The following is a 27,631-nucleotide window of genomic DNA, read 5'->3' as shown; positions in this document are numbered from 1 at the left end:
CCACTTCTCGACGTTCCTGTTCACGCCTTTCCCCCCACGACCATTTTTCTTGGCACCATCCTCCCTCGCCACTACTCTTTCCGCAGCCTTTGCCCTAACTTACCTCTGCATCTTTTACTCTCTCCCTCACCTCCTCCATTCTCACCATCGACAACCCCATGGAATCGCCTCCTCATTCCCCTCAAACCTCCCTTCTCCAAGTCTCGCCCTTGGCAATGCGGCCTCCCAACCCCGATTCCCCTCCACAAGAAACCCCTCCACCACCTCCTACAGCCACTTATAAGAGAAAAATCAGGTCGAAATCCACCCAACCCATGGCTTCTGCACCTCCTCTCTCAAAACGCAAAGAACCACCCACCACTCCACTGTCAGAGCCTCCACCCAAAAACCCAAAACTTCAGCCTCCACACAAGCCAAATCACCCTCTTCCAGCAAAAAGCAAATGTCAGCAGCATCACAGGTATCAAAACTACCTTGGCCCCTTCCTGATGCAGCTCACAAGGCAGCCTTTAAGAGACTTAAGGAAAGGAGGGTGCAACCCATAAGGTACATTTCTGCGGATGCCCTCCAATCAGTTGGTTTATTTGATAATGTTGTTGCCTACCTTGATGGTTTGGGTTGGATGGAATTTGTGCATAAGCAAGAAATAGTTTATCCAGCTCTAGTTTTGGAATTTATTTCCTCATTCTCTGCTACCCTAAAATTGCATGAGATAGATTACAAGCCAACTATGAAATTTAGATGTTTGGGGCAAAATAGAGAGCTATCATTAGACCAATTTCATAGCATTTTTGGGTTTGCAATTGATGGATTATTTAGGTTACCATATACAGGGGTAGAGGTAGCAAACAAAGGTGTTTGGAATGCTGCTCAGTTTTGGAGGATTATCACAAACCAACCTCAGAGTTTTTCTGCTGGCAGATCCAAGACCTCTCAAATACTAGACCCTGCACTTAGATTTATCCATAGGCTTATTGCTAGCACTATCTTGGGCAGAGGGACTAGTTCTGGTGCTATTGGAAAATCTGAATTGTTCATGCTATGGTGTGCTTTTCACAAAGTTAAAGTTTCTCTTGGTTACTTCTTTTGTGAGCATGTGTTACATATTGCCACCAAATCCATAGGTGAAATAGTCATGGGTGGGCTCATAACTGTTATAGCCAAGCATTTTGGTTTTAATCCAGAAGAGCATCCTCTACCAGCACTTTCAGACACTCTATATTTTGATGCTACACACCTGTCCAAAACTGGATTCAGTTTGCCACCTTCTGACACTGCACAACCAGCAGTAGACACAAGACCCACTGCACAACCAGAGGCATAATCTGTCCCACCAGCCCAACAGTATTCTGCTGAACCTACACCACCCACTCAGTCTTCACAGGACATTCCAGCAGATTCTGCACAGCCTACACCTTCTGCAGTTGAACCCTCTGCATCCACAGCACCTCCTCCCTTCAACACTAAAGCCTTATTCACCTATCTTGAAAGGCTTAGTGATGATATATATTTTGTGGATAGGAAGCTTGACATTGGTCTTAATACCCTCAAGGATCGTCATGATCAACTCTTTGATTTTGTCATGGAAACCAGAGATAAGCAGAAAGAATTAAAGGAGATGATGAAGCAGCTCATGATTTTTCTGGGAATGCCACCTCCACCTCCATCACCTCCTCCAGAACCATCACTTCGACAGCAAACAGCTCCAACCAGTCCTTTAGCAGCATCTTTGGACAAGGGCAAAACAATAGAATTAGATTAGTTTCTGTTTTACTTTTGTTCAAACTTGTAGGAGTTTTTCTTTGTAGATATGTTGAAACAATTTTAGTTTGTTTTGAATTTTGTTTTTCTTGAAGTTCTATTGGATGGCTATTACATTAGTTTTTCATTGATTTTCATTGCCTTTACTGCCCTTTTGTGCATACTTGTCCATACACTGTATATATTTGCATGCTTCTACTGGTGTTTGCACATTTTTCCTTGCTCATCATCATGCAGCAGCTTTTGAATATACTGCACAGGCTGTGAATCCCCTTATGCAAATATTTTGCATAGCCTGTGCAGTCCTTTATGCCACTCATGCAGAACTGCACAGGCTATAATCCCCTTATGCAAATGTTCTGCATAGCCTGTGCAGTCCTTATTGCCACTCATGCAGAACCGCACAGCTTATGCACCCTTTTTATGCACATGTTCTGGACAGCACTTTATTCTGCATAACCTGTGCAGCTTCGTATGCATCCCCATTATCTCTTGAATTCTCATCTGCTTTATACCAGGTAACTCTTTCTTTTTGCTCTTAAATTTCACAATTTCTGGTAACTACTCTTTACTTTGAGTTTTGATAATGCACTGCTTGAGACATTGAGGACAATGTCCAATTTTGAGTTTAGGGGTGCACATTTTGATTTTTGCTACATTTTTCACATTTTGAGTATAGGAACATCTCACCCCATTCCATTTACATATACTGTAAATATTTTACATATACATCCATATATACATATACACAACACATTTACACACACATTATACATTACTTAGAAATTATACATATTGCACACAAATAGACTTCCCCCATTTAGTTAATGCATTGCTCATTTTTAGGAATCATGCATCATGCATTAAAATCTTTTGCCAAATCCCTTGAGTATTGAAAAGTTGCCTATGAGAGTGATTTGACTTACCTTTAGTTGGATTTGTGGATTGAAAGTTTCCTAAGAAGTGCAAGGTTTTGAAGTGTTTATCCCTTGCCTATATCTTCTTAGCCAAAAAGCCACCCAACTAGTCCTTTAGAGATTGGAATGTTTAGAGAGAGTTATTGGATATAAGATAGTCAAATGATGTCTCACCAATCCTAGAACAAATTTTCTAAACCTTTCAAGGCAAAATACCAGCTTGTACTTGATGAGAGAGATGATTAGGCATTCTTTGATTTAAACCTCCTCATTTTAAACCTTTGGCCCTTTTATTTTCCTAATTAAAATTGACCCTTGCAAACCCCCTTTGAGCCTTTTTTATTCCTAATTTTCCTTAAAACCCTTATTGCTACCTAGCCAATGAACCAAACACTCCAACCCTTTTCATGAGAATAATTATTTATAATATTAGGTACATAAAAAAAATAAATAAATAAAAATAAAAAAAAGAAAAGAAAAAAAAATACAATAAAACGGAGAAGAAATGCTTGTCATCTTGTAAAAGTGCTAGTATATGTGCTTTTCATTATTGTCATTCAAATTGAAAGAAATCCACCCAAAGTATTAAAAGGAATGAGTTTGGGGGTGACATTTTTAGGGACAATCATCAAAAGAAAATGCAAGATACAAGTTTAAAGTATCAAATTGTCCCTCCATTTTTATGTGTTTTGTAAACTATGCTAGCACTTAACAATTCTCATTGTGTATTTCTCTCCTCCATATATATATATATCAAAAAAAAAGAGAAAAAAAAATATAATAAAATAAGAAGTGTACCTTATGTTGTCAAGATTGGAAATATTCTCATGCTTTGAATCCTTTTTACCCATTTTTCTTCTTAGCCTCATTTTGAACCTCATGGCCCCATTACACCCCTAAAAAGACCTTTGATCTCTTGATAGTACTTGCTACATTAGTGGAGATAGGAATAGGGAATTTGCCTATGGGATTGGAAAATTATCTATTCATTCATTTAATTCCATCATTCTATATAGAGACACTTGGTTATTGATTGTCCTAGAATTCCTTTTGAGCATGACTCTCTCTTTTGATTGGTTGGTTTGGGAATTTTGATTGATAATTGACTTGATGGCTAAGCGGTGAAAGCTTGGATAAGCATTAGATTCTTTGCATTTTGAAGGATGGGTATATGAATTGCTAGTATGGCTAAAGGTGTGTTAAATTACTTTAATATGTGATTTTCATAGCTCTTTGGATAAGGCACCCCTAAAAAAATTGCATTACATTTTAAAGTTTGCTTAAGGACAAGCAAAAGCTTGAGTTTGGGGGTATTTGATGGATACATTTTGCATAATCATTTAGGTTTAATTTCATAGCCATTTTATTTGATTATTAGTCACTTTTAGCTAATTTCATTAGTTATTTAGTTAGTTTTTCATAATTGTCAATTTTGGATTAATTTGTAATTTTTACTTTGTTTTGTAGGAAAAATGGTGTTTTTGAAGGACTAAAAAGAAATTTTGCCATTGAGGAGTGATTTCTACAGCCAAAGATGTCAAAAACAAGTTTCAAAGTTGAAATATGCATTGGCCAAATTGCGCATAACTTGCCGCATAAGTTATGCAGATCTGTATACGGAGAAGAAACACTGTTCCAATACCTACCGAATTGTGCATAAGGAGAGTGCATAGCTTATGCAGATTCACGCCTCCCTTATGCAATCTCATGGAATTGTGCATAACTTATGCGCTTGGTCATGCAGTTTCGCATAAGAGAGCCAGAAACCAGCCGAAAACTGCATAAGGGACTGCATAACTTATGCAGTCCTACAAAGACTTCATTAATGAGCTGGCAGAAGATTCCCTCAGAAAATCACACCTCAAACACACCATTTTAGGGCTCCATATCAGAAAAAGTTATAAATAGCCCCATATCCCATTTTAGAAAAGAGAGGAGAAAGAAAGGAAGAAAAGGGAAAGGAGCAGGCAGCAGTTGAAGAGTCACAATCATCTCCCACACCATTTCCAACGAGATTTGGAGATTTCTTTCTTTTCTTGCATTTTTCTTACCTTTCTAGTGTTGGGTTTCTTGTTTCTTAGCTTAGATTAAAGCTTTATTTCCATATAAACTCAGAATATCTTGTAAATATTATGGATAGTGAGTAGTTTACTTTGATTCTGGAGTAAGGGATGTAATATTTGAGATATTTTGTGGATTTTGATTGGGTAATCCATATTTTGTGATCTTAATGAGTTTTATTCATTTCTTGTGTGCTCAATGACATGCTTAGTGTAGGATCCCATTAAGTGATGTTTTTAATCCATGGTTGAGGCACCGAAAGGAGAAAACCTTGTGATAGATAATCAAGAAATTGGACTTAATTAACTTAGATCTAGAAATAGACTAAGGATTAAGAGGATTTACAGATTAATTAAAGAACTTAATGGGTCTTAATTAACTCTAACTCCACGAAAGTAGGATTAGATTGATTAAGGCACTCTTTGTCCCACTCGAAAGGGTATTCAAAGGATTTAAGAATTAATCTCCTTAAAACCCGTAAGTTCCACAAGATTGGATAACCAATTTAAAATCCCAAAATAGCTTGAATATGAAATCTTGAACTCCGGAATTGCCTTTTTATCATTGTTAATTTCTAATTGAATTTAATTGCTTGCCATTTTAAATTTTGCCATATTTCAACTTGCTTATTTTAATTTGATGCAATTTTAGTTTAATCATTACATTGTCGAATAGACCATTAATTTTACACATATAGAATTCATACTTCAATACCCATCAATTTATTGCTTTAATTTCAAAAATAGTTTAAATTAGGCAACTTTTTATATCAAAAATTCAATCATTAACACAACTCCTCGTGGGAACGATATCTTTTCTATATTACTTGTACGACCCGTGCACTTGCGGTTGGGCCACATCACCTTCCTCAAATACTTTTATAAATATATCTAATTAAAAAAAAAAAGATGTGACTACGGTTTTTATAGAGAGATCATGATTTTTCCTTCTCTTTATAAATCTTTCTTTTCTTCATCTTTGTCCTCCTCCGCCCCTTCTTCTTGACTCCCACCTTTTTTCTAATCTGTACAGGTAATCATTGGAGTGATTTTCTCTAATAATCTTTCTTCTTTTCTTCATCTTTGTCTTCCTCCACCTCCTTTTCTTCGCTTCTACCTATTTTTTTCTAACCTCTAGGCAGTCATTGGAGCGATTTTCCTGTAATCTTTCTACTTTTCTTCATCTTTGTCCTCTTCCACCTGTTTTTCTTCACTTCCACCTACTTTTTTCTAACCTTTAGGTAGTCATTGGAGCAATTTTCTAATTTTCAATAGTAACCCCTTCTCTATTTTTTTCCTTCTTATTTCTTTTATTTTCTATGATTTTGTGTTAATAATGATCTCTCATTTGGAGTACATCTGTATTTATTATCTTAATTTTGTAAAATTTATATATAGTAGAATTTTGAATGGTTTGTTGATTTGTTGTCTTGTTGGTAGTGCAGAAAAATAGACAAAATCTTATTTTTAAGAGCATATCTTATTTTATTAATTATCATGGTAAATTCATAAAAAAGAAAATGAAATCAAATAATGACTAAAAATCGAAATAAAGTGAAGTATACTTCCCATCATTTCGTTAATTAAATTGCTTTGTCAACTTTCAAAATTAAAATAATTATTCATATATTTCGTTTTTAAAATTTTTATTAAATTTATTTAATAAAAAAATCAATTGTATAAAAAAGAAAATGAAATCAAATAATGACTAAAAATTGAAATAAAGTGAAGTATACTTCCCATCATTTCGTTAATTAAATTGCTTTTTCAACTTTCAAAATTAAAATAATTATTCATATATTTAGTTTTTAAAATTTTTATTAAATTTATTTAATAAAAAAATCAATTGTATAAAAAAGAAAATGAAATCAAATAATGACTAAAAATTGAAATCAAGTGAAGTATACTTCCCATCATTTCGTTAATTAAATTGCTTTGTCAACTTTCAAAATTAAAATAATTATTCATATATTTAGTTTTTAAAATTTATATTAAATTTATTTAATAAAAAAAATCAATTGTATAAGAAGATTTTGTACTGTTTTTGTTTTTAATGAATTTTTTTTCTCTTTCTTTCTAAAAATCAATACGTGTATACATCCCATGAAAATTTAATTCCTCTTGTTGTCCCTTTACTTTTTGTAAAAAAAATCTTGTTGTCCCATTAAAAGTTAATTTCCAACAGTTTTGTGTCCAGTATGATGAATATGGATTATCAATATCAGTGACAGTGTGCATCTCAAAATCTTCATCTTTTGCACTTACGTAATAAAATATCTATGCACTTTTCTTTTGTGAGAAAAATTGATTAATAATTATCCAGAAAATCTGAGAAAGTGTGGGAATAGGAAAATATATCAATGTACATAATTGAAATGTCACACTCAATTTTTTAATTAATTTTTGAATTCAATTGAAATTTGTCGAACTAATTTGAGATTAAGATTGAATTTAATTAAAACTTAAATTTAAAATAAAATAATTTTAAAATGTTTAAATATTATTAAATTAAAATTTTAATTTTTTTAATTTTGAATATTTTATAAATATTAAAATAATTTTTAATTAATAATTAAAATTAATATAATAATATATTAAAATTTGAAAAATTTCTAATCATTTTTAATAGCAATTATCATTTAAGTGCTGAATCAATTATATCTTACTTTTTTTTCATGTTGACTTTTTTAATAAGCTGAAAAGTTTTATTAAAATTAAAAATGTGAGCAAAAAACACCAATACAAAGAAAAAAAAAAAAAAAAAAAAACCAAGACACCTGAGTGAACAATTACCTCACAAGGACAAATCCCTATACTAGAGAATTACTAATACAAAACTCACAGGAGTACAGGACTAGAAAGGAATGATACACGAAAACTCCCACTAAGAAAATGATAAACAAGCTCTTTCTCCCCATTACAACATATTGAAGCTTCAACGACATTATCTTACGACTGTAATGTGTCGAAATCCAACATAACTAGTCAAACACGTGCCAAACCCCCCAAAATAACACTCATGACCAGCAGCTAAACCAGATTAGGGTGAGCAATCGGTTCAAATCGAACCGAATCGAACTAAACCGAATTAAATTATAAAAATCGAACAATAAATTTTAGAAATCGAACCAAACCGAAATTGGTGAAAAATCGAATTGAACCGAACCGTTTTATTTCGGTTCGATTCGGTTTAAACCGATCGGCTTGATTTTGATTGATTTTTTAATTTAGACTTGATTTTCAAGTTATTTGGTCTAATTTTAACTTTGGTTTGAACCTGATAACCATTAATCAATGAAATTAAACAATTAATATATATAAAATTAAATATAATTCATAAATTTTTCATAAAAATAAATTAATTCAAAAATCGATTCGGTTCGATTTAGTTCGATTTGACTATATAAATTACTATTCGGTTCAGTTTGGTTTAACCAATTTTTTTCTCTTCAAAACCGAACCGAACCGAAATTTTTATAAATTAAAATTGAACCGAACCGATTGAATTTTAAAACCGAACCGATTGAACCGAATTGACTCGGTTCGGTTTTTCAGTTTGAACCGAATTCTGCTCAGCCCTAAACCAGATGCCTCCATGTTGACTGCCACGCATTGATGCTAAGTTTTGTCGATCTTCCTTCTAGCTGATTTAATTTTAAAAAATTAGATTTATTTGAAATTAAGTGTGTTTTAAGTCATCTCTGCATGCGTTCAAATATTCAACTATTGCATGCGTTCAAATATGAGAGGCCACACGTTGAATAAGATGTTATTGGAGGAAGATGTCAAGATTTATCCTATAAAAGAGCAGCTGCTAGCAGTAGCCGTCTCAAAATACAAGAGAGGAATGGAGTACATCTACAGTGTCCTTGTTTGCACAACTCTTTTCTTGTCACTAGCTTTGGTTATATCCCTAAATGGAAAAAAGAGGGAAAATGGAACCAAAAAACTGCCTCCAGGGCCTCCTGGATGGCCACTCTTGGGCAATATTTTCGATCTTGGAACCGTGCCCCATCAAACTCTGCGGGAGCTTAAGTTGAAGTATGGACCTGTGCTCCGGTTAAGACTAGGATCCATGGAAACGGTGGTGATACAGTCGGCCAAGGCTGCGGCAGAGCTGTTCAAGAATCACGACGCCAGCTTCTGTGACCGTAAGTGTCTTCACGTATTAACGAGTCATAACTACAGAGATGGATCACTTGCAGTCGGCCAGTTTAGCCCGTACTGGCGTATGCTTAGGCGTCTTTGCTCGATGGAAATGATGACCAGTAAGCGAATCAATGAGACAGCCTCCATACGGCGGAAATGCATTTATCAAATGATAAGGTAACGGAAAATTTTAAAGTGCATTTAATTTTAATCGTTGATAGTTATTATATTCATCATATATATATAACAGATTTATCAAGTAATTTCTCATAATTTTGATCTCATTGTAATCAATGAATATGATGAATTCGTTGTATATATATATATATATATACACACACACACAATAAAGAAGTACTCTCAAGAAAATGACACATGTTATTTTTCATGAAAAGTTAATCAGCTGTCATCTTTTATAAATATTCTCCTTATATATATATATATACACACACAATAAAGAAGTACTCTCAAGAAAATGACACATGTCATTTTTCATGAAAAGTTAATCAGTTGTCATCTTTCATAAATATTCTCTTTATATTAATTATTATTTAATTTTTTTATTTATCTTTTAATTAGTATTATTATTTACAATACTACCTTAAAATTTATGATTTAAATTATTATTTTATTTAAAATTTAATTTTTTAAAAATTAAGACTTTTTGTAATCAAATGCAATATTTAAAAATTTTTTTATATTATTTTATAAATACTAATTACTATTTAATTTTTTTTATTTCTCTTTTAATTATCATTATTATTTAAAATAGTACCTCAACATTTATTATTTAAATTATAATTTTAATCAAAATTTGATTTTTAAAAAATTAAGACCTTTTATGATTAAATGCAATATTTACAAATTATTTATATTATTTTTTTTATAAATTTATTTATGTAAAAATATTATAAGCCACATGTTACCCTCAATAATAATAATAATAATAATAATAATAATAATAATAATAATAATAATAATAATAATAAAAGGTTATTGATAGTAATTAGTTTAAAGAAAATTGACCATTAATTTGTGATCTTATAATTAACTATCATATAATTTAATCAACCTTTAATTATTTCATATCTTTAATAAATATATAATATTAAATTATATTTTTTATTATTTTTATTATAAAATCTTTGTTAAAAAATTTGAGAAACAATGAGTGTAATCTACATAAAAAGTTATAAAAATAAAATATAGAGATTTGACTTATTTATAATTAATATGTATTATTTTTTATGTTAATAATTTAATATTCTTTTTATTTTACTTTCCTAAGATTAATTAATGCTTATTATTATTATTATTATTATCATTATGACCAACTTATGACGATTTAATTGAAACAGTCAAGCAAATAGGAAATATTTTACTATTATAAAAATTGAATTTGAATACTTTTATTATAGTTTTTCAATTAAATAATATTTAATTATAAATCAATTTTTTATTTAAATAATTTTATTTATTTGTCTATATATAGTATGTCATATGAGACATTTGATATACATTACGTACTTTTCTCTCATCAAGTATTTTCATTTCACTTAAATGCTTTTATATCTTTTTTTTTATTTGCAATATTTTTTATTATTTTTTTTAAAAGTCATTAGTTATCATTCTCAAAATTTATTTATTTAAGTATATTTAATTAATATTTATTCAATTATTAATTTTTTTTATAAATTTCTTATTTAATATTTCTTAAACTTTTGAATATTTTATTTCATTACAATTATATATCAAATGCAATGATAACTAATATTTTTATTATTTAAATTTTATTATTATTAATTTTTAATAGAATTATTTTTAAATTTTAATTAAATATATATATTTTTATGTATAAATTATCTCTCAACTATATTTTTATATATAAGTAGAATTTCAAAGATAAATTACAAATATGATTGTATAGAAAATTTAGTTACAAATAAAGATTATTAAAAATAATGAAAGTTACAGCATTAAAATTATAAAATATGTTTTTTGAAAAATAGTATGTATTTTTAATATTTATTATATTAATAGAAAATGATGATATTTTAAAATTTTAATTTTTATGAAATGTATTTATTTTATATTATAAATTTATGTAAAGTGATAATCATTCTTGTCAAATAATTGTTTTATAAAAAATATATCATATTAATAAAAAAAATTTACACTTAAGTATAGTATTTTTAAAAAATAAAATAATAGAATGTTATTTTTAATCAATAATAATATTATATAATTTATTTATTATTAAAATTAAATAATTCAATTCATTATTAGTAATTTAACTTGTTTTATTATATTAATAATAAAAAATATTATATTTATATATTTTTAAAATAATATTATTTTCTCAATAATTTAATATATTTTCTATAATTTATAAAAAATAAATATCAATTTATACAAATCATGAGATAAAATATAAAAATTTCATGAAATTTAAATTATTTTTTGAATAAAGTATTTTTATTACATTTTAAATGAAATAATCATGAAAACTATTATTAATGCATATATAAAAAGAATTAAATAAATATTTTAGTTAATTACATCATAAATTAATTAAAATTTATTATTATAACAGGTAAAAATTTATTTAAATTAAATTAAATAAAAGAGAAATTTTAATTTAAAATTAGTTTAATAATAATAATTTATCTTATTTAAGATGTAATTAAAAATTAAATTAAAAAATAAAAATTATAAATTACCCATGCATGGCATGGGTATTATGCTACTTTACTAAATAGTTCCTTGTAAAATTGAGTGTTGAATATCACTTTTTCTTTGTGAATTAACTTCTTAACGGTCAATCTACACATTCAATTGCTAATGCTTGTTTTTCTTCTAGGCTTTGGTGTAATTATACTATTTTTAGGTATGGACTTTAATACTATTAAGTTATTTAATCATCTTACTTTGCTTTAAACACGATCACCTTCAAAATTTCCCATTCTTTGTTACAGTTGCTGCTTTGTCGACCTGTCTTGAAATTTTTAGAATTGACAGCTATTGCTTTCTTTAAAACACTTAATTTCACCAAGGTTATATAATCTGCTTTTAAATATATACCTAGCTTAGGACTCAATATATAATAAGATGGTAAAAATCAAGTCAATGCACATGGTTAAACTTCTTCTTTTTTAGTAAAAAAATAAGGTGGATCATAATAATTCATCCTATGCGAATGTTCATTAGGAGTATTGAAGATAATGCAGTAGCTACAAGTGCAAGGGGAGAATCAGTCGCAGTGAATTTACCTCACTATCTCTCCACAATGGCATTTAACATAATTGGGAACCTCATGCTGTCACGAGACCTTTTGAATTCACAAAGCAAAGAAGGATATGAATTTTTTCAAGCCCTGGGAAGGGTTGTAGTGTGGGCAGGGAAGCCGAATGTAGCAGACTTTCTACCATTCTTGCAATGGTTAGATCCACAAAGACTAAAGAAGAACATGTTGAAAGACTTGGGACGAACGATGGAGATTATTGAAGGGTTTGTGAAAGAGAGGATTGAGCAGCACAAACGGAATGAGGAGAAGGCTAAGGACTTCCTAGACGCGTTGTTGGAATTTGAAGGTGATGGAAAAGATTGGCCGGAGAAGATCCCATATGAAAAAATCATCATAATCATATTGGTAAGCACATTAACATAACTTGATATTTTAGACCATTTGGCATTAAGGTTATGAACTAAAAACTTGTTTTCCAAAAAAAAAAGATAATTTAGATTTAAAAAAAATAATTTGAAAAAATTATTTTATTATTTTAGAGTTCTTATAATAAGCATGTTAAAATTTAATTTTAAATCAGTTTTTAATACTCTTTGATAAATATATTTTAAAAATGTTTTTCTTAACGACACGTTTAACAACAATGTCAAACATAAACTTAATGAATTCCAAGTTGTAATCTTCTAGTTCTGCCTTAGTTCCATCTTTTATCTATTGTGGTTGCCTTTTTGCACAATAATTATGTTATATAAATCATGACACCAAGATAATTTCTTAAGAAGGAAGCACTTAATTAACTACATTTTGGATTAAAATTAATTAATTTTGTTTGTGTTTGATGTTGAAGGAAATGTTTTTTGCTGGTTCAGAGACTACCAGCGCAGTAGTAGAATGGGCCATGGCAGAGTTACTTCGAAACCCCGAAGCCATGAGAAAGGTTAAAGAAGAACTCGATGAAGTAGTTGGAGTAAATAGAAATGTTGAAGAGAGTGACATAGAGAAGCTGCCATATTTGCAAGCTGTTTTGAAGGAAACATTTCGATTCCATTCTCCAATTCCTTTACTCGTTCCGAGAAACACAATACAAGATACAAATTTTATGGGGTACCACATACCCAAAGGTACTCAAATTCTTGTGAATGCAGGGGCAATAGGAAGAGACCCAGATTTATGGGAAGATCCACTGGCCTTCAAGCCTGAGAGATTTCTTGGTTCAAGCATTGACTACAAAGGGCAAAATTTTGAGCTTATTCCATTTGGATCAGGGAGGCGGATTTGTGTAGGGATGTTACTGGCTCAACGAATAGTTCTCCTTGGTCTGGCATCTTTAATTCACTGTTTTGATTGGGAGCTTGAGAAAGGATCAACTCCAGGAACCTTAGATATGAGAGAAAGGACTGGGATGGCAGTGAGAAAGCTTGTGCCTTTGAATGTCATACCCAAGAAACGTGCAAGGACCATGGCTACTTGAAGAACAAAACGTAGGGGCTTCCAAGTTTAATTAATCTATGTGGGAAATATTCTAATAAAATTGGCTATCGCTTACAAAAAAAATTAAAAAAAAAAAAATTCTATATTAGATATATCTCTTAATAATTTTGGATCCCCTATCTATATTGTACGGTTGTGTGATGTATTGTGTGAACAAGAATAAATATCAAGAACTTCAATAATCATTATTTGAAGTTTTTAATTAATTTTTTGCTTTTTTTTCTCTTAATAATCCAAGTTTAATTATTTTTTTTTCTAACAGTATTTAAAACAATGTTTTTCCAAAAATTAGATTGAAACCACAATCCCATATGCAAGTTCTATAAGTTGCTTACTAATATATTTAAAAGTAATCAATAAATGATCATACAAGAAATCAATTGCTTTGGCATAATAATTAATTTGTTTGAATATTTGGCGAATCTTAGCTGAGTCCTTTTTTTGCTTCATAAAATTCTCAATTTAAATTAAAAATTTCACTCTTTATCAAAAATTAATGATGATGTTCAACAGAAAATAAGAATCCACTTACTTTAAAGCTTTAACAAATGCTTAATTAATGATTCCTTTACTATCATTTTCTGTAATGAGAAAATAATAATATATTTAGAAAGAGAAGTCTAATACAATTTACCCTTTCAATCAATAGAATGAACAAATAAAGGCATGTAATAGATGAATGAAGATTAATTACTACAAATTACTCAAAGATTCAATAAACAATTTCATTGACCATTGGAAGCCATGTAGTTTCCCCACAAGCTTTGTTTGAAAAATATTGAGTTAAATTTCAACAATTATTCCTGAACTTATATAGTTGTAACACTATAGTCCTTAAACTTTAAAATGTAACATAAAACCCCCTAAACTTTCAAATTTTGTACAGTAAAATCCCTCTAACTTTCAATTACTAATTTTTCAGTTAAAAACTAACGTGAATAGCTCCCGTATGACGCTTAGTCATCATTTCTCTCTCCTCTCTTATGCAAAGTATAAAATTACAGAGAGACGAAGGATTTAATTTACTCATGACTTCAGAGAGAAAAGAGAAATATTGACTAAGCTTCATACTGAAACTGTCCAGGTCAACGTCTAACTATAAAACCAATAATTTGATGTTAGAGGGATTTTACTGTATAAAATTTGAAAGTTGATGGGGTTTTATATTATATTTTTAAGTTGAGGGACTGTAATATTACAACTAGATAAGTTCAGAGACAATTGTAAAAATTTATCTAAAATATTGACAATGACCCTTTGAAGATTTTGTTCATTATTTTTCATATAAAAAATTTCTTTTGATATTCAATGTCAATTCACATGCGAAACTGTCCCCTCATATGTATGATATGCAATCCATATAATCGAACATGTGTTTATCTAGAAAAGGCAGTCTAGAATACAAAAACTCTATGGTAACATTTCAATGTACTGATTTTTCTTTTATCGTCTATTTTATCTCGCATATTTTTTGTTCTTCTTGGAATTAGAATCAAAATCGAAATCTTGTTTAAATTTGATTAAGTTCTAAGTAATTTTAATTCTTATTATAATTCGGGACTCAGTTTCGTTTTAGTTCTGATTCTATTTCTAGAATCAATTTCATTTTAGTTCTTATTCTAATTCGAAACTCGGTTAAGGATTTTATATATGACTCATATTTGTCCTTACAATTTGATTTTTGGGAAGAATCAAAGTTGAATCACACCTCGATTTTTTTTATTCTTCTTGGAATTATAATTAAAATAGAAATCTTATTCAATTTGATTCAGTTTTAAATAGTTTTAATTTTGATTCTAATTTCGGACTTAGTTCTATTTTGGAAATGAGTTTCATTTAGGTTTCGATTCTGGTTTAGGTCTTAATTATTATACAATTGTTGTCTTAATTACTCGCACAACGAGTGATACTTGTGACAACTATAAAGAAATACATTTTCACTTCGCCAACTTATGACTTGAGCAATGAAAAATGTCAATAATTTATTTTATTTACATGTTAACTTAAATTATTTAATTATTTTTCTATCATATTATCTTTTATATTGTAGAAATATATAAAATCTTTTATATTTATCGTGCTATAAAATTTATAAGTCAAAATTTATTTTTCATTTATATAAATAAATCTACTATTATTCTAAGGCCATGTTTGATATGGCATAATTAAAATTAAAGTTGTAATATAATTATGACTACATTACATATTTAATTATATTATTTAGTAATACAAAAAAATTTAACATAATAGTATGACAATTACGTAATGTAATTAATTATACTTGAAGTAATGTAATGGTTATTACATACAAAAATTGATATAATTATGATTACTAATTCTGATTTTTTTATTTATTGTTAATATTATCACAACCATGACTACTTAGCCACCACTGCTACTATCACCACTACTTCTACTTTGTTAATGCTAGTACCACCACCACCACCACCATCCTATTACCACCATTTAGCTATTTTTACCTCTACCACTACCTCACCTTGCCGCCACCATCTAACTACTGCTGTTGCCACCACCACCACTCAACTATCAGTCACTACAACTATTATCATTTATTATTAATATTCTAAATAAATTAAATATTAAAATAAATATTATCATTGCATTACACTACTTATATTTTTATTTTATAACCAAACAAAGGAATATAATAATAATTATATTACATTATATTACAGTTTTGATTACATTACATAATTGATTACATTGCATTACATTATGCTCTACCAAACGTAACCTAAGTATTTCTTCTATTGTAGAATATTATTATTTAAAATTTAAAATTATTCTTTGGAAAAAAGTTACATATTAAAATCTACATCATTTATTTTAATAATTATTGATAAAATTTATTAAACTACTAATTATAATAATGTATTATTTTTCATATTTTGATTAAATTATTATAAATTTTATATAATATGTGCATTCCATTTATAATTTTATTTTGTTACTAAATTAATTTTATAACACAATCGATTTAAATATTTAATTAATTTTAATAAATTATTTAGTTATATAATTCAAAGATTTAAAATAATTATGTTGCATTATTAGGTATATATCTTATCATGATATAATCACTACAACAAATTTAGGTTTTAACATCACTTTTTTATTGTACATAATATTAAAATAATAAATAACATCAAGATAATACATTTAGATATCAAGATAACTTATAAAGTGATAAATAATATATACAATATTATGTATGATCACTACAAAAAAAAATTAGATTAGCTACCAACAAAATAGGTTACTAATCTATTAAAGTCGGTTATTAATCGATTTAGTAACTGATTTAACAACCGATTTAGTCGATTATAATAAGGCTGGTTGCAAATAATAATGAACAATCAAATCGATTGCTAAATTAATTAAATTTAAAAAAAATAAAGCTTTTAGTAAAAAATTATCAGTTGCTAGTAGCAATCAAAATTAGTTACTAATAGCAACAAAAATATAATCAGTTACAAAAAAATTTAGCATCTTTAATTTTGTAATTTTATAACTATTTTATAAATCAATTGTTATTTGTAACTAATTTAACAACTGAAAAGTCAGTTATTAATTTTAAAACAAAATTATAAAAAAAATTAAATTTCTAAATAATGAATAAAAAATTCAAATAAATAAATTTTTCAAAAAATTACAAAAATAATAAATTATTAATGAAAAATTATTACCAAAAATTAATATAAAAATATTATAAAAAATTACTAATAATAACTATTATAAAAAAATATTAACAAAAATTATATATAAAAAGATATTTATAAGATAAATTACTTAAAAAATTACCATATATATTGTAACAAAAGTTACTAAAAATTAATACTACAAATAATTTACTAAAAAAAATATATTTGAATAAAAATATTTTATTTTATGGAAAGAAAAATAAATTAAATAAAAAAGATGAGAAAGAAAAAGATGAAGATGCAGAAGAAAAAAGATGATCAAGAAAAAGATAATGAAGAAAATAGATGAGAAAGAAAAAGATGATAAGAAAATAAATGAGAAAAAAAAAGATGATGAAGAAAATAGATGAGAAAGAAGAAAATATATGAGAAAAAAAGATGAAGAAAATAGAATATAACAAAAAAGATGATGAAGAAAATATGCAAAAAGGAAAAAATGATAATAAAATATATGAAAATGAAAAAAATGATTAAGAAAATGAGAGACAAGAGAAGAAAGAGAGAAAGAAATGAGTACTGAGGAAAAAAAATGAGTAGTAGCTTATATAAGCGAATTAGTAACCGATTTTAGTAATCAATTGTCAGTTGCTATTTTCTTTTAAAAATTAGGTGGGAATTTTTGAGGGAAAGATTTTGCAACCAATTGCGAATTGGTTGCAAAATCAATTACTCATAGCAATCAATTACAAAAATCAATTGTTATTAGCAATAGATTCGCAAATCAATTGCAAATTAAAATTAAAAAAAATGAAAAAATGAGCGAAAATTTTTAGAGGAAAAAATCGGTTTCAAAAATCAGTTGTTGTTAGTAACCGATTCACAAATCGGTTGCAAATAGAAATAGAAAAAAAAATGAGAGGAAATTTTTGAGGGGAAAAAATTGGTTGTAAAATTAGTTGCTAATAGCAACCGATTTTAATTAGTTTTAAAAATCGATTGCTGTTAGCAATTGTTTCGCAACTCTATTGCAAATGAAAAAAAGAAAATAAAAAATTGGATGAGAATTTTTTGGAAGAAAAAATCAGTCGCAAAATTAGTTGCTAATAGCGATCGATTTTAATATATTGTAAAAATCGATTGTTATTAACAACCAATTCACAAATCAGTTGTAAAAAAAAAAAAAAAAAACCAAAAATTGAGTGAAAATTTGTTTGTCGTTCTGTGTTAGATGCAGACATAGAATTTCAATGATACTATATAATTTCTTGATAAGATGACAATCATAACTACTTATGTCTCTTCGTAAATATGAAAACTCTAAAAGGATCTGGTTAAGTTTTGCCTTATCTCCATCTCGACGGGGTAACAAAGAAGCTCAGTGGCCCAAAAAGGACGCAATAATTTGCAAATGTTCACATGTTAGCCTACACGTACAATTATTAGATGTCATTGGAGGAAGATGTTAAGATTTATGTCATATAATAGAGCAACTGCTAGCAGTAGCTGTCTCAAAACACAAAAGAGGAATGGAGTACATCCTTGTTTGCTCAAGTCTTTTATTATCACTAGCTCTGGTTCTATTCCTAAATGGAAAAAAGTGAGGAAATGGAACCAAGAACCTGCCTCCAGGGCCTGTAGGATGGCCACTCTTGGGCAATATTTTCGATCTTGGAACCGTGCCGTATCAAACTCTACAAGAGCTTAAGATGAAGTATGGACTTGTGCTCCGGTTAAGACTAGGATGCATGGAAACGGTGGTGGTACAGTCAGCCAAGGCTGCAGTAGAGATGTTCGAGAATTACGACATCAACTTCTGTGACCAGTCCTTCGAAATTCCACATCATTGTGGATTGGGTGTGTGAGTGATTTATATGAAAACACAAACTCTGTTAAAATTGTCATGATTTTAACAGACGTTTATTTTCATCACTAAGTCATTTGTGTGTCTTATGTCTACATAAAAAAAAAAAAAAAGGAACCTGAGTGAAAAAGCTAGGGAGTCGTAAGTCTGGTGTGGTTTGTGGCTTGAGGTTCATGAATGAGCCGGGCGTGTCCCATGGGCTGGTCCTGCAAGATCTCACATCGGTTATGGACTGGATGTGTGAGTGGCTTATATAGAAATATAGACTCTGATAAAATTATTATGATTTTAATAGATATCCATTCACGTCATTGAGCTGTTTGTGTGTATTATGTCTATGTAAAAGAAGAAAAAATTGTGACCGTAAGTGCATTGTCAGCCAGTTTAGCCCGTACTGTTGCATGCTTAGTCGCCTTCGCTCTGTGGAAATGATGACCAATAAGCAAATCAATGAGACGACCTCCATATGTGGAAAAATGAATTGATCAAAATTTTCCCGTCGTATTTCATTTTCACTTCTAGACTTAAATTTATTTCAATAAAACCACTCAGTTTTAATTATAATTAATCATTTCACAACAAAATAATTATTTTAAAATTTTAAATTAATGTAATTTAAATTATTAATAATAAATAATAAACCAATAATAAATAGAAAGAAAAGATAAATTAAAAAATAATTTTATAAATAAATTTCAAAATAAAATTTGTTAAAAAAAATAATTTTATGTGTAGTTTTAAGAAACAAGAATTTTCTTAAGAAATAAAATGATTTTATTATCAAATATAATAAATAATAATTTTATTTAAAATAAAGTGATTTTATTAATAAATTTAATAAATAAAATTTTGAACAAAAATAAATTTACTTTAATCAAAAAAATTAATTTTATTAATAAATAATCATGAATTAATTTGAGCATAAGGATGTGATAGAGAGCGAAAGAAAAGGGGGAGAGGGAAGCAAAATAGTAATTTTTTTTTATAACTTGGAAGCCTACTATGTCAGTTAATTACAGTAACTTTTTCTGAAATTAAATTAAAGTGAAGTGATTTTACTGAAATAAATTAAAATTAAAGGACAAAAATAAAATAAATATAAACGTAGAGAAACGATGGGTAAAAATTGCTTCTTATATTTTACCTAGCTTATATAATTTACTTTTAAAATATTAACCTTTATGGGATTGTGGTTTCAATCTATTTTTGGAAAAGTACTATTTTAAATACCATTAAAAAACAATTAAAAAGTTGTTTTGAAATTTTTATAATTAAAATATATTAAATTTAATTAAAATTAAATTTTAATAGCCACTAGCAGACGTATATCAAATGTTGCTTTTTTAATGTCAGCCTTAAATAATAATGTCAAATGAACCTGTTATATATAATAAAATGGTAAAATTAACTTGAAATACGACATATTGTTACCCATTAATTATTAGAGTTCAAGTCCAACTAAAATCAGGAAGTATAATTAATTTAGAAAGTATAATTAGTTTAGGAAGTTTAGTAGAATTTAAATTATAAAGTTTAATGATTAGAGTCCTAAAATGATAAGGTCTTAGTGGCCTATATATATGAATATTTGGTTGACCATTATATAGAATGATTTACAGAGAGCCCACAAAGTGGAGAGGTGTATTAAATTCCATGGGTTTTGTTTGAGTGATTTTGAGGGTAAGAAAAATAATTAGTGTGTGTAATTATTTTTTCTTAATAGTAGATTTATTGGTAGAGTAGGCTTACGCCGAGCCACATTAAATTTTGTGTTCTTTATTTTGTGTTAGTATGGTTTTTCACAAAAAGTGGTATCAGAGCCTGGTTCGAGATGTCAAAGATGGCGAGAACAAAATTTGAGGTGGAGCCGTTCAATGAAAAATATAATTTCAGTTTATGGCAAAGCACCGTGAAAGATGTCATTGTACAACAAGGATTAATTAAAGCACTGAACGAGAAGAAATCAGCGACCATGAAAGATGATGATTGGGAGGAGCTTCAACAAAGGGCTGTGAGTATGATTAGATTAACGTTGACCCCAGATGTGAAGTACAATATCTTAGAGGAGACCTCGCCTGTTATTTTGTGGAAGAAATTGGAGAGACTGTATATGTCAAAATCACTCACAAATCGTTTGTACTTGAAGAAGGAGTTATATCAACTCAGAATGGATGAAGGTATTGATGTAAGGGATCACCTTAATATTTTTAATAAATTAATTATCCAATTGGCTAGTGTTGGTGTGAAGGTTGATGAAGAAGATAAAGCTCTCTAACTTTTAACCTCTCGCCCTCTAACTTATAAAAGCTTGGTGACAACTCTAACAGTTGGGAAGGAGACTTTGAAGGTAGAGGAGGTTACCGCTGTTATCTTGGATGATGAGAAGTTTAAGAAGACAAGTAGTAACTGTTATAACAAGCACGCAAATCTAAGGCACACACACAAATCGCACAATCACACAGTATTAAAAAGAGAAGAATAATAACACAGGATTTAACATGGTTCAACCGTAAGGTATACATCCACGGGCAAGACAAGAAAAAAAAGTTCCACTATGATGAAAAGAGTAAGATACAATTAATCAGAACTCTCAACCCTAACCCCAGTGTGTTTCCCGAATATCTCACAACTCTACCACAAAGGGTAGAATTTTACAATATTTATACTGGTCCATACCACAGATCTCACTTTTTATCCCAATCGGGTCGCAGCGCGAAACTTTAGGGTCAGGTCACAATTCGGGTCCATGAAAAAATATATCTAAAATTCAAAGCCACAAATATAACAATTATTCCCCTTGGATTGAATTTCCTCTATCATCAGCAAAATAACCACAAAATACTTTGTCTTGCCATATTCCCTTGCAAGGGCATTACTGAGCACTACAAACACCAACCAAGTCTAGGCAATGCCTAAACTTGCTGACTGGGACTCCTTTGGTCATCATATCTGCTGGATTATCATGTGTAGAGACTTTCTGCACAACTACAGTCCCCTAAGATACAATGTCCCAAATGAAGTGATATCTGACATCAATGTGCTTAGTTTGCTCATAGTACATCTGATTCTTTGTGAGATGTATTGCACTCTGGCTGTCACAAAACACCGTTGCCTTGTTTTGTATTAACCCAAGATCACCCACCAAACCTTGTAACCATAAAACTTCCTTTACTGCCTCTGCTAAGGCCATATTTTCAACCTCTATGGTAGACAAAGTAACTGTAGCTTGCAATGTTGCCTTCCAACTGATAGCACTTCCAGAAAGAGTAAACAAATAACCTGTCAAAGATCTCCCCTTGTCTAAGTCCCCAGTAAAATCTGAATCCACACAGCCAACAACTGAATCACTCATCTTGACCCTGTTAAATGTCAGACCAATATCTGTAGTACCCTTTAAATACCTCAAAATCCATTTCACTGCCTGCCAATGCTCTTGCCCAGGACACGCCATGTATCTACTCACAACACTAACTGCATGTGAAATGTCAGGCCGGGTGCATACCATAGCATACATGATGCTACCAACAGCACTCAAATAGGGAACACTGGACATATGCTCCATCTCCTCATCTGTTTTGGGTGACATGTCTGTAGATAACTTGAAATGGGCAGCAAATGGAACAGTCACAGGCTTAGCATTATTCATGTTGAAACGCTTAAGCACTTTTTCAACATAGGCCTGTTGAGACAAGAAAAGCTTCCCAACACTTCTATCCCTGGTAATTTCCATTCCCAATATCTTCTTTGTAGCACCCAAATCTTTCATCTCAAACTCATCACTCTACTACTTTTTCAGAATGTTAATTTGTGACATGCTTTTAGCAGCAATAAGCATGTCATCCACATAAAATAGCAAATAAACAAAGGAATCATCTGAAAGCTTCTTATGATACACACAACTATCATATGAACTATGATTAAAGCCATTACGAATCATGAATGTATCAAATCTTTTGTACCACTGCCTAGGAGACTGTTTCAGACCATATAAAGATTTTTAAGCAAGCAAACACGGTTTTCCATACCTGGAATGACAAATCCCTCAGGATGACTCATATAAATTTGCTCCTCCAACTCACCATGCAAAAATGTTGTTTTCACATCTAGTTGCTCAAGCTCTAGATCATAAAGAGCAACCATAGCAAGTAAAACTCAGATAGAACTGTGCTTCACAACTAGAAAAAACACTTCATTAAAGTCAATCCCCTCCCTCTGAGTAAAGCCTTTTCCTACCAACCGTGCCTTATATCGATGTGCTTCAACCCCTGGAGTGCCTTCCTTTTTCTTGAACACCCATTTGCAACCTACCACTTTTTATCTCTTAGGCAATGTTACAAGCTCCCAAGCCTGATTGTTGTGAAGAGATTTAATTTCTTCACTCATAGCACTGACCCACTAATCTGCATCTGAACAAGAAATAGCTTCTCTATAATTACTGGGTTCATGCACATCAACTGTCTCAGCAACTGACAAGGCAAACGCAACTAGATCTGGATATGTATATCTCTGCGGTAGTCTAATCTGTCTTCTCTCTCTACCAGTTGCAATGCTATATGGTTCCTGTTGCTGTTGCTCAGGTGAATCCTCTTATTGATCAGGATCTTACACCTCATCCTCTGAATCACTGGACTGAACTGCTGAAGTATCAATATCAAGCTCCACCTATTCTCTGACACCGTGATCTGATTCTGCTATTGACTTCTCCCTCTGACTATCCAATGAAGCAGACTCATTAAATGTCACATCCCTGCTGATAATTAATCTTGGAGACTTTAGATCATTGCACCACAACCTGTAGCCTTTTACTCCAGATGCATATCCTAGAAATATGTATTTTCTTGCCCTCGGCTCAAGCTTACCATCTCTCACATGAGCATAAGCAGGGCAACCAAATACTGTCAGCTGAGAGTAATCAGCAGGTGAATCGGACCAGATCTCAAAAGGAGTTTTGTACTCAATAGCTATAGATGGAGATCTATTAACCAAGAAACAGGCTGTATTATTTGCTTCAGCCCAGAAATCCTTTCCCAATCCTGAATGTGAGAGCATGCTTCATGCTTTGTCATAAAGCATTCTGCTCATGCGTTCTGCGATACCATTCTGTCGTGGTGTCCTTGTACAAGTGCGATGTCTCACTATACCTTCATTGCTACAGAATGCATCGAACTCACGATTGCAAAATTTCAACCCGTTATCAGTTCTAAGACGCTTGACCTTCTTTTCTGTCTACTTCTCAATCATCGTCTTCCACTTTACAAAGGTTGAAAATGCCTCATCTTTTGTTTTTAAAAAATACACCCACAGCATCCGAGAGTAATCATCAATCAAAGTCATGAAGTACCTGGCACCGCTCTTGGAAGGGGTTCTGTTAGGACCCCATAGATCTGAGTGGATATAATCCACCGTTCCTCTGGTCTTGCGCACTGTCTTTTTGTCGAACTTCACCCTGGTCTGTTTGCCAAACGCACAGTGTTCACAAAAGTCCATAGATTTTGTTTTCTGCCCGTCCAACAAATCTCACTTGCTTAACACAGATTATCCTCTTTCACTCATATGACCAAGACGCATATGCCACAATTGAGTCTGATTCTAATTATTACTTCCGGATGCTACTGTAGCTTCTCCTAAAACTGTACTGCCAAGAAAATATAATCCTAAAACCAAACTGCTCTTCATGAGTACCATAGAGCCCTTGCACACTTTGAGAACTCCATTCTCTGCATGGTATCTGAATCCATGAGAGTCAAGTGTCCCAAGAGAAATCAGGTTCCTCTTTAGTCTTGGAACATGCCAACACTCTATAGTTCTGACAACGCCATCAAACATCCTCAATCTGATGTTACCAATTCCTTCAATAGATAATGCACGATCATTGCCTAGAAACACCTTGCCACTCATCTGTTTGTAAGTGACAAACCAATTTCTGTATGGACACATGTTATAAGTAGCACCACCATCAAGAATCCAGGAATTTTATCCATGATTTGAACACATGGATAAAATTTCTCTAGCACTGTCATCACCATCAGAATTAATAAAACTATCAACCACATTCGCAGAACTTTCTGGTTGCTTTCCCTTTTTATTTTTCAACTTGGGACAGTCTCTCCTGTAGTGACCTTGCTCTCCGCACTCAAAACAGTTGGCTTTTTCATTCTTGACTTAGATCTAGCCTTAGATTTCTTCCTGCTGAAAGAACCCTCCCTTGAATGTGTTATTCCCCTGCTCACCAAACCTTCCCCCTCAAATCTTTCTCTATTATTTGGAAATTTCTTTTTCAACTCCTTCGATTTTTGAGAATTACTAACATCGTCTAATGAAATACTAACTTTCCCATACAACAGAGTATCAACAAAAGTTTCATAGGAGGGTGGCAAAGAACATAACACAATAAGGGCCTGATCCTCACTATCAATCTCAATATTAATATTCTTCAGATCTATAATGATTGAATTGAATTTATTCAGATGTTCTTTAATTGGCGTACCTTCGCTCATTCGCAGATTGTAAAGTCTTTTCTTTAGATACAGACGGTTGGTCAGCGATTTGGCAGAGTATAACTCCTCTAATTTCTTCCATGCCGCAGATGCTAAGCTTTCACGAGTAATCTCACGTAGGACATTATCAATTACGCTCATGAAAATAGTACTTAAGGCTCTCTCCTTTAGATCAGCCTTCTCCACCTCTTTCATGCATTCTGGAAAGTTATCCTCGATTGCCTTCCATAGACCTTGTAGGATCAAGAAAGATTTAATTTTAATCTTCCACAAACTTCTCCATCTCATACTTCATTGAAGACGAGGCCATTTGTAAACCCTAGGTTTTGCGCACAAAGCTCTGATACTAGTTTGTTATAACAAGCACGCAAATCTAAGGCACACACACAAATCGCACAATCAAACAGTATTGAAAAGAGAAGAATAATAACACAGGATTTAACGTGGTTCAACCGTAAGGTCTACATCCACGGGCAAGATAAGAGAAAAAAGTTTCACTATGATGAAAAGAGTAAGATACAATCAATCAGAACTCTCAACCCTAACCCCAGTGTGTTTCCCGAATATCTCACAACTTGACCACAAAGGGTAGAATATTACAATATTTTACTAATCCATACCGTGGGGGCGTTGCCCCCGCACCCCCAAGGAGATCAGTGGTGGGCTTCGAGCCCAGGCCTATCGCCCCGTGCCCTCCACTACCACCACAGATCTCACTTTTTATCTCAATCAGGTCGCAAGCGTAAAACTTTTGGGTCGAGTCACAATTCGGGTCCATGAAAAAATATATCCAAAATTCAAAGCCACAAATATAACAGTAACAATGAAGGTGGAGGTTTTGTTGCTGGTTCTAACCATAGTAGAAGCAATTCACATGGAAACAATTAGAGAAGGAATAGTAAATCGAGCTCAAAACCATGAGTAAATCATGAAGATAGAGAATGCTACTACTGTCATGCGAAGGGCCACATTCAATACCATTGTATGAAAATGAAGAAAGATCTTGTAGAGTTTAAAAAATTCAAAAGGAGTCACAAAAAAGAAAAAGAAGAAACTGTTGCAATTGCAATGGATGATAGTATTGATAGTGAATGTTTGAATGTGGATGATGATAAGGAAAAGGCAAAAGATCTATTACAAGATGAGTGGTTAATGGATTCTGCTTGCCCATTCCATATTTGCTCAAAGGAGGAGTGGTTTGATGTAATTGAAGAAAAGAAAAGAGAAAAAGTGAAGCTAGCCAATGGGAACAAGATGGAAGTTGAAGGTATTGGAAGAGTGAAGATCAAGCTGCATGGTGATCAAGTAAAAGTATTCGATGAAGTGAGATATGTTCCTAAATTTGAAAAGAACTTAATTCCCTTGGGTAAATTGGATTCTTCTGGTTATGGGTGTTCGATTCATGGTGGAGTCATGAGAGTTAGCCGAGGTACTCTTGTGATCATGAAGGGTGAGAAGATTGGTACAAAGAATCTCTATAAATTGGAAGGAAGCACATTGATTGGAAGAATGCAAGTGGAAGCAAGAGGCAACATCAACAATCAAGAGTGCAAGGAAGTACCCAAGAGAAAATTGACTTTTGCAAAAATTGTGAAGATTAATTCCATTTGACTTTAGAGGTGGAGATTGTTAGAGTCCAAGTCCAATTGGAATCAAGACGTATAATTAATTTAGGAAGTATAATTAGTTTAGAAAGTTTAGTAGAATTTAAATTATAAAGTTTAATAATTAGAGTCATAAAAGGACAAGATTTTAGTGGCCTATATATATGAATAGTTGGTTGGCCATGATATGGAATGATTTGCAGAGAGCCCACAAAGTGGAGAGTTGTGTTAAGTTATGTGAGTTTTGTTTGAGTGATTTTGAGGGTGAGAAAAATGATTAGTGTGTGTAATTATTTTTCCTTAATAGTAAATTTATTTGTGAAGTAGGCTTACGCTGAGTCACATTAAATTTTGTGTTCTTTATTTTGTGTTGGTGTGGTTTTTC

At 30.9% G+C, this 27,631-nt stretch overlaps 1 protein-coding gene across 1 annotated transcript; it reads left to right on the top strand.

The window, feature by feature from the left end:
- Positions 1-8,557: 8,557 nt before the first annotated feature.
- Positions 8,558-13,828, top strand: LOC110663745 (iridoid oxidase). The gene is made up of 3 exons (XM_021823148.2): positions 8,558-9,064; positions 12,095-12,536; positions 12,979-13,828. Exons 1-3 carry the CDS (start codon positions 8,586-8,588, stop codon positions 13,600-13,602), a joined length of 1,545 nt encoding a protein of 514 aa, XP_021678840.2. The 5' UTR covers positions 8,558-8,585; the 3' UTR covers positions 13,603-13,828.
- Positions 13,829-27,631: the final 13,803 nt, after the last annotated feature.

This window comes from Hevea brasiliensis, chromosome 8 (assembly GCF_030052815.1).
Source record: "Hevea brasiliensis isolate MT/VB/25A 57/8 chromosome 8, ASM3005281v1, whole genome shotgun sequence".
Taxonomy (NCBI): Eukaryota; Viridiplantae; Streptophyta; class Magnoliopsida; order Malpighiales; family Euphorbiaceae; genus Hevea; species Hevea brasiliensis.
This window is presented reverse-complemented; position numbering and strand designations above follow the sequence as displayed.